General features: G+C 31.2%; 1 protein-coding gene across 1 annotated transcript in view; it reads left to right on the top strand.

Moving 5' to 3' along the window:
• Nucleotides 1-7,033: 7,033 nt before the first annotated feature.
• LOC106326603 (putative F-box/LRR-repeat protein At5g54820) overlaps nucleotides 7,034-9,208 on the top strand; it is a 3,309-nt gene continuing 1,134 nt past the window's right edge. The window contains exons 1-2 of the mRNA XM_013764532.1: nucleotides 7,034-7,988; nucleotides 8,771-8,941. Coding sequence (XP_013619986.1) covers nucleotides 7,038-7,988; nucleotides 8,771-8,941 — 1,122 coding nt within the window. The 5' untranslated portion in view covers nucleotides 7,034-7,037. The remainder of the gene's footprint in view (nucleotides 7,989-8,770; nucleotides 8,942-9,208) is intronic.

Here is a 9,208-nt window from a genome sequence, read left to right as displayed (position 1 = left end):
TTTGGTTTTTGTTCATAAATGATCAAACAAAATTGGAACTACTTTTCCTAAATTTTAGGAAATCTATTTATTAAAAATTTGGTTGGCTAATAAAGTGTTTTAGAAAAAAGTAAAACCAAAATCTGAATTTTGAATAGTTTTGAAAAGTGTTTTTGAAAACCTAAAACCCAAATATGTTTTAGAATCTATAAAACAAGCAATGCCTATATTTTGCATTACATAGGAGCCAATATTTTTTACCATAGTTTAAATTAAAGTAATTTCTTAGTGAACAAAGAGCTATACCCTATAAGTTTAGCCTTAAATTATTGTATATATTGACTGTTTAGAATAAAATAGTGACATAGTGAAATAGTTTTTCTTATGTAAGATGATTCCAAGATCTGAGCATCCACATTTTCTTCGCCCGATGGAAATAAAACCTATAGTGCTGAAGACGGAATTGCATCCGCGAGAGTTCAATGGAATTAGGCTTCTTCTCATTAATTTCCCAAACTTGGAAACAGTCACTATAGATTTGCTTCCTCCAAGCCCTATTGCGGTAAGTTTTCTTAATGTAAATTATATATACCCTCAAAATGAATTATATGTTACAATATATATATATATATATATATATATATATATATGTGGATCTCTTCATATTATTAAACCATGCGACAATAATTTCATATTTCTTAGACGGCTTCATCATATGCTGGAATCGATCCACAGACATACTGGATGCAAAACATATCATATGAGTGCCAGAGAGATATTCTAAAAGCAGTTATAGTGAAGAACTTCATTGGTGGCGCAAAGGAGCTGCACATAGTGAAGTTTTTTATTCGATCTGGATGTGAGCATCTGGAAAGAGCTGAGATATACATGCCATTTGATTTGGACAACGGTCGAAAGGTGTTTGCGCATGCCAAATCTGAAATGTTGCAGCGAAGTTCAAACCATCTTCAAGTTGTTGTGCACAATTCTTGAAAAGGTGATCTATTCAAAACTTCACTACTGGGTTTACTTTACCATTTATTTATGTTTTCGAGTCTGATTTAATAACTTCAAGAATGGATGTTCTTGTTTGAATCCGTTAAGTCAACGAGGACTTGGTCATCTCTATGAACCAAAGAAAAACTTTGATCTCTTTTACAGATTTGGTTATTTTTTCCTGCTTAATTTCATTTTAGTTCATATTTCGTTATTGTTGTTCCTGCTTAATTTCATCTTTAGTTCGTATTCGATTTTGGTTTTGTTTAATTCAAGGAATGTGTACTATGAAGATGTATTTGCAAAAACTCACTTACAATTTCTCGTTAAAACCTGTGGTTTTGCTTCTTTCTTTTTTTTCTTTTTTGCTTTTGGTGCATCTTTGGCCGAGTTAAATTGATAGTACATGTGCTCTTGTTATGAAAAATGTTTATATAGTATATATGATTAATTTACATCCTGTCTCGTTCATATAACTTGAACTTTCTCCAAAAAAAAAAATTTATGGCATCATTTGAACTTGTATCAGTTGCAAATGAGAATATATCTTGTGTTTTCATATGGCCAAAAGGCTCTTCCCGTACAAATGATCCTAGATGCCTAATCATTTGTCCTTTCTCCATGAGAGTCAGCTTGTTTTCTGTCTAGCATGAATCAATTACAGCCTCTCATATAAGAAAAAAGAACCCAGATTTTCCGTTGTTGTGATCTCCTTCCTGCTTCTGTCTTAGCTTTCTTCTTTGTGTTTTCTTTCGAAATTTAAATCTGCACACATTAGTATGTAACAGCCAAGGATCTTTTTGCATCTGCATGTAGTTTTCCAAGACAAACATTACACGCACATATATATTGTCTCATAGCTGAGCCAATTCCTTTCCCCCCCATGAGCTGCCTCAAGCCGCTGGTGTAATTCTCAACACTACCCAAACATATCCACTTTCATATTTTTGTCAAGAAAATGTGCGTGAAACTCTTTTCTAGAAAGAAGCTTGATACATGCAGCTGAAATCATGGGGTTCTTCAATATTTTATTGTATAAAAAGACAACGATTACTCGGAATTGTAAAGAGAATGCCAATGTCTTGTACGTAGATAGGCTTCGACTTGTCAAACTATTATCTGCAGAGTCATTGGATGCTCAGTATCATCTACTCATTATTAAAAGAATGTACCTCTTCACTACAAGAAAACTTCATGAACTCCGACAATATTTCCCGAGAACACGAGTAGTCAGAATTACATACGCATATATAATATATACATATACATATATGAAATTTTAGAACTCCAATGGGTACCCATTGGAGGTGCTCTAAGAAGTGTAAATAAACCTCAACGTCATGACAGAAAAAGAAAGTGAATGTCGGAATGGGTAGGAAAGAAAGCATATTATAATAAGTATATATCTGGCAGATCTAAAGATATGCCGAGAAAAAACAAGAAAGGAAGAGATTATTGATGATCGGAAGAAGCTGTTCTGTCTGAATTCCTCGCAATAAGAAGAAGATGATACATTGGTTTAAGCAGCTGCGATATGATCAGCGTTTGGCATCCCGTTTTTATGGCTCGTTTGTCTTATTTACTTCACTCAGGTCTACTTCAATCTCTCTAACTCAATCTGAAAAATGGAGATTCTAGTTAAACCAAAATAGAGAATGTAACTGATTCCTCAGCATTAGCTATATATAGAAACTGCATTGCGTGACACTCAAGTTGATTTACCGGTTTTTATATATATGTAGGGATTTAGATCTTTCGTGTGGACAGCTGTTTCCAGCTCAAAGACAGGATTCAGTTATCACCATCAGCTTCTCAGTTTGTCTATTCTGTTTCCTTCTTCCCATGGAGCATTAAACCATTATACGGGTATCAAACAGATGGAACATAACATAAATCAAGCTAAAATGGCATGCAGTGAGAGTTATAAACTTATAGTGACGTGTTTCTTTTCTTCTTTTTGATTTATGTAGAATCATCTCAGATTGTATACCAACCGGAGGTAAAAAGAGGACGTCGTATCTGTTGATATCCACACGTGCTCTCTCTTGTCCCATGGCTCTTGCTTGGTCTAGGCTCAACCTCCCGTAGTTCAAGCCTGTATCTGATGTTTTTCTTGAGCGTTCAGAATGTTGGATCAGCCATGGCTGATGTTTTCATAGATGCCATGATAGCTGAGGCACTAAGAGCTGAGAAGTAAGACTCTCTGTGAAGATTATAGTTGAATTCTTATTCACTAGTTGAGTTTTCCTTTCTGATTGGTTTATCAGAGCCTCGCTTAGTGATCTTCAGTCTGTTTCAGGGTGTGCTGTGACTGTTGGTGGAATATGCGGTAGTTTATTAGGAGGCTATGCGTTGAACAATTTAAAGATGGAAACAATCTGCCTCCTCTTCACGGTACTACCTGCGTTACAACTACTGTCAAGTATTTTTAATACGATGCCCTTGATAAAACATTAAAAATAAAATTGTTTTATTTCCCTTTATTATAAAGTAATTATTATTAAATCTGTATAAGTTTCAATACAATTTTGCATCTTTTAGTCTAAAATATTGTATTATTTTATTTTAAATATATTATATTTATTTAGGTTGTTTGACGTAATTGTTTAAATAATTTTTTTTTTTGTAAATTGAATATTTTGAATAAATCATTTTATTATTGATAACTTAGTAATCAACCAACCTAAAATTGATTCTTATTCAAAACTACTGTCCAAATAAACGAACAATATAATATACTGTATGTTGTAACTCCAATTGAACCTCGATGTTGACTTTAGTATCTGATTAGTTTTAATGCAGCGAGTGTGGTTGTAATTGAATGTTATTTCAAGTATTACTAGGGGGTGTCCGCCATTTATGCGGAATATTGTTTTATTATTGTTAAGAGCATGAATTTTTTTTGGATAATGTAATTATGTTGTCGTTTTTATTTGTTAAGATCATTATTTGATATTTTTAGTGTGTTATGTAGTAGGTGATAAGTTAATATATTTTGCGTTTGTTTTTTTTTTATTAATGTGTTGTTGTGTGTATAGTACTTGTTAGTAGTCAAATGAGCCTTTAACGTAAACTAATATTGAATTTCAATAACTTTGCATCTACGCATTTGTTGATTCTAAGATTAACGGTTTCATCGTCAAAATTGTATTATATTTTTTTCATATTTTTGAAAATTATAATTTTAAGATGTTTTTTGCCTTCTCCCCATATTTTAAACTTGAGCCCTCACCGTCAATGTATTTCGTTACATTTCTGGTGTGCGATGCTTTTCACCATCACCGGAAAAAGACTCACATTTTTCTCTTGTTCTTCCTTGCCTTCTTCACCTATGAGATTATATGGTATTTGTTGCAGATTTCAGCTGATGTTAGGAACTGCATCTCCTTGGTTGGATTAGAGTTTATTCGTCTTTGATTTTGTATTCCTCGTCGTTGGCTTACCGTCAATAGTCTCTGCTCGTTTTGGTTTTCAAGATCTAGTTTTTGGTGTTCTGACTTCTATGCTCTCTTTCATAACTCGAGGACGGCTCCATAGTTTTCTGATTTCGCTCCATCTCCCTTTCCCTCCCTATTCTTGCATCTGTTTGCAGCTTTCATCGCATCTCTGGTGGCTCTCCCTTACACCATGTTTGCCACTCGAGATTTGGATAATGTTTTTGTTCGTGTATGCTATGTAGGCTTGGAAGGTTATTTTTGGTCTCAAGTTTAGTCTCTAGTTTAGTCTCTGATTTCTCGGTGGTTGTCTTCTATTTTTCCTCCTTCAAGTTGTTTCTTTTATTTCCATGTTTCCCTTGGTATATGTGTGCGGAGTTAGTCTCTTGGAGCTTTGGTCCCTTCTATCCAGAGCTTTGTGGTTTTTTACTTGCATGTCGTCTTGTATGTTCTTGTTTAGTTTGTGAGGTGTTTCATACTTTTTAGCTACTGGTTTTTATTCCGGTGTTTTAGGCATATATTTTCCTGCTTTTTGGTGACTTTGGCTTTTCATTAGTTAGAAATGAGTACATATTTAAAATACTTATATATAGATTAGTCATTAAACGATATGTAAGACTGATACTTAGTTAGAAATGAGTACATATTTAAAATACTTATATATAGATTAGTCATTAAACGATATGTAAGACTGATACTTAGTTAGAAATGAGTACATATTTAAAATACTTATATATAGATTAGTCATTAAACGATATGTAAGACTGATACTTAGTTAGAAATGAGTACATATTTAAAATACTTATATATAGATTAGTCATTAAACGATATGTAAGACTGATACTTAGTTAGAAATGAGTACATATTTAAAATACTTATATATAGATTAGTCATTAAACGATATGTAAGACTGATACTTAGTTAGAAATGAGTACATATTTAAAATACTTATGACTGATTACATATAAGATAATGTAGCAGTTAAATAATTTATCAATATTAAAATCATACTATTATGATAATATATAAAATTAGTCATTTGATATGATTAATAACAATCTTATGTTTATCTTTTACTTTTATTTTTATTTTTATTAGATGAAAGATAATTTCAATGAAATTGTGAACATTTATATTAAAATTTTAAAATATATTATGTTTGATATATATATATGTATATATTTTATATATGTATATATTTTATATATGTATATACATTAGTGTCTAAAAAATTATAGTGAATATTTTTGGTTTATAGTTTTAATATAAATTATGATAGTTTTAGTGGATATAAATTAAAATATGAAATGTTTTGTATTTTGTATTTATAAATTTTGGTTTTAAATTTCTTCATGATATTTAAAATATTAAAAAAAAATTATTATTATTTATATTTAATTGCTTTTTAACTTTAACTGCAAACGTTAACTTAAGCTAATTTTTTATTTTGAAATTTTTTAAACAATTTGAAGTGGTTTTCAATCTTTTGTGATTATTGTAAACGTCAACAACCACTACGATTCACAATAGATTACTACGATAAAATTGTCAAACCCTTTAATAATCTTGTCTACTAAGAAAATTGTTTACCACTCCAAATTTGGTACAAAATCCATATATTTACCATTCGTTGACTCTACAGATTGAGGTGTTTGTTTGTCTCATTTAAAATGATTCTTAGTCAAAGTTAATTCCTAACTAATATAATAAAGAGAATAAATTGTATGTAATAATTCCTCTTAAATTTTTATTGAAAAAAATATTTAGTCCTATTCAACTTTCCATTCCAAATTAATCTTTATATACTAAGAATATCCAGCAATTATGACGACATCATCATATAGTTTACCATTCGTTGAATCTAAAGATTCTTAAAGATTTGACCCCTTTTTTTCTTGTTTCGGTTCCTTCATGCATAGATGACAGATTTATTAACATTATTAGCAAATAGTGCAAATTTGCAAAGCTCCTAAAAACAAATGGATGTCAAATTATATGTGTTCACTATTAAATATTTTGATAAATAACAGTTTCCTTTTAAAATACGTATTTTTAAAGATAAATAACATTTTTCAAAATTTGTAATCAATCATTTAAAATTATTCTTAATCAAAAATTATTTTTAAAATAATATAATAGATGATTTCCATTCAACTTGTTGATTTTAAAGACTGCATCATAGTGGGCAACAAGAGAAGACTGCATTAGTTGTGATAAAACCTCAAAATTATTCTAGGTGTTCGAATAATGCCAAAGAGGCATTACCAACTAAACATGGTGAAGGGTTCATAGTTAAAAAGTTTATTTAATTAATAATTTTTCATTGATTTATGAAAAAAAAATAACAAGAAAAAATTTATGAAAATTAGAATTGAAAATCTATAGTTCAGGTCATGCAAACAATTGTTGACTTAGGAGGTCAAAGATAGGTTTCTATATTCAAAAAATACCACTTATAGAAGTTTTGTTCTGGAGACACCTCTCAGATCATGACTAGATTCACAGAACCCTATCATGCAACCTATCAAGAGTGTATATATAAGCACTCTGTAGCGTCTAACATATCCGATACAAATCCGCAAACACCTCTTTTCTTTCAAAATTCTCCACTTTCTCTTGATTACCACAATGGATTCGAGTGATCAAGCAGACAGAATATCAAATCTACCAGATGTTCTTTTGGTCCTCATAGTTTCATGCTTGTCATTCAAGGAATGTGTTCAAACATGTGCCCTCTCCAAGCGATGGAGATCTGTCTACCTTGAGACGAGGAATGTTTCTTTCAAGGAAACCGACTTCTTTAGCCCTTCTGTCAACGCAAATCCCATAAGAAATGCTTTGGGTAGGATTGTGTTCGTTGATTACGTGCGTCGTTGGGTCGCTAGAATCTATGACCAACCCATCGACACGTTCGAGATCTCTATCTCGTATCCAAAGACTTACTTGGATGTGATCGAGTCACTGATAGCGTTCGCGGTCCGAAAAAGGGTCAAGAACTTGGTTCTTGATTTCTCAAACCCGGCATGGAGAACCTTTCACGATGTAAACCTTGATGAGTTGGTTGTTGAAATCCCACAAAGCGTCTATGATCTAGCGACTCTTGAGTCGTTGAAAGTTGGCGCGTGCAAGAAGTTTGACCCTGCAAAATTATCAAACCTAGAGAAGCTCAAAACCGTCTCTTTCGGCTGGATGGAACTGACAGATCCTGAACCTTTGCTAAAGACTTCAAGGGTTGAGAGTTTAACTATCAATGACTGCTGGGAACTTGATTTCAATACGATAAAAGGGAATATGAGAGAAGTTGCAATCATAAACTGCGACTTTCTCCTTAACTGCATCTTTGACCTCCCTAGAGTTGACATACTCAAGTACTCGGGAGATCTTTTCCCCTTCGAATTCGATAACATGAATACCATAATAAGCGAAGTTGATTTTGATTTTCGGGTGTTGGACAATAACAATGATGAATCAAACGATTCCAACGCAGAAGGAGGAATGCTTTGTCATCTCCTTAATAATCTCCTTGATTATGGTGGTCGATCTGCTACGACCTTAACGGTTTGTCCGTTTCTACTCAAGGTATGTCTTTAGATTTACATTACATTTTCACACATTAGGTCATTCAGTATAGGTTCATTTTAATTCATGGTTCTTTGAATTTTTTTGAATACTTTGGCATGTGGTAGTAATTGTACCTAGTGAAAATAAAATATGTTGAATATTTAGATGTTGTATAAACAGATTAGATATTAGTAGTTTTTGAAATTTATTAGGTTAAGTGTGTGTGTGTCACAGTGTTTTCGAAATATAGTGTTGAGATTTTTTGTAGAAATGATATTTTGAGAAAAAAAACAATGAGATTTTTTCTGTTAAATATAAAATAGTTTTTATTAATTTTTTGTTGATAGTTTCTATATATTATATTTTAAAAAGTAACAATTCCTATACAACAAAAAAATTCGTTTTTAATTAAAATCTCACATAAGTTATTTTTTTTGTTTTTGTTCATAAATGATCAAACAAAATTGAAACTACTTTTCCTAAATTTTAGGAAATCTATTTATTAATAATTAGGTTGGCTAATAAAGTGTTTAAAAAAAAATTAAAGCCAAAATCTGAATCTTGAATAGTTTAAAACGTGTTTTTGAAAACCTAAAACCCAAATATGTTTTAGAATCTATAAAATAAGCAATGCATATATTTTGTTTACATAGGAGACAATATTTCTTTCCATAGGGTTAATTAAAGTAATTTCTTAGTGAACAAAGTGCTATACCTAAAAGTTTAGCGTTAAATTGTTGTATATATTGACTGTTTAGAATAAAATAGTGACATATTGAATTTTTTTTTTCTTATGTAAGATGATTCCAAGATCTGAGCATCCACATTTTCTTCGCCCGATGGAAACAAAACATTTAGTGCTGAAGACGGAATTGCATCCGAGAGAGTTTAATGGAATTAGGCTTCTTCTCATGAATTGCCCAAAATTGGAAACACTCACAATAGATTTGCTTCCTCCAAGCCCCATTGCGGTAAGTTTTCTGAATGTGAATAATATATACCCTCAAATATGAATTATATGTTCCAATATATATATATCCCCTTATATATTATTTTTGAAACATTACAACTTCTTTTTGTAGCCACATGTCATCACTATGATGATTCTTAAAATTATTAGAGAAATAGGTTGGTCCATCTAATTATATAATAAGCTTTTTATTAAACTAACCATAAATTCATTATTAATGTCATTTATTATTTCCTTAAATAAAGATTACGGAATTGCCTAATGTCGA

Source organism: Brassica oleracea, chromosome C2 (assembly GCF_000695525.1).
Source record: "Brassica oleracea var. oleracea cultivar TO1000 chromosome C2, BOL, whole genome shotgun sequence".
In the NCBI taxonomy this organism is placed as follows: Eukaryota; Viridiplantae; Streptophyta; class Magnoliopsida; order Brassicales; family Brassicaceae; genus Brassica; species Brassica oleracea.
The sequence above is the reverse complement of the archived record's forward strand: the minus strand, read 5'-3'. Positions and strand labels throughout refer to the sequence as shown.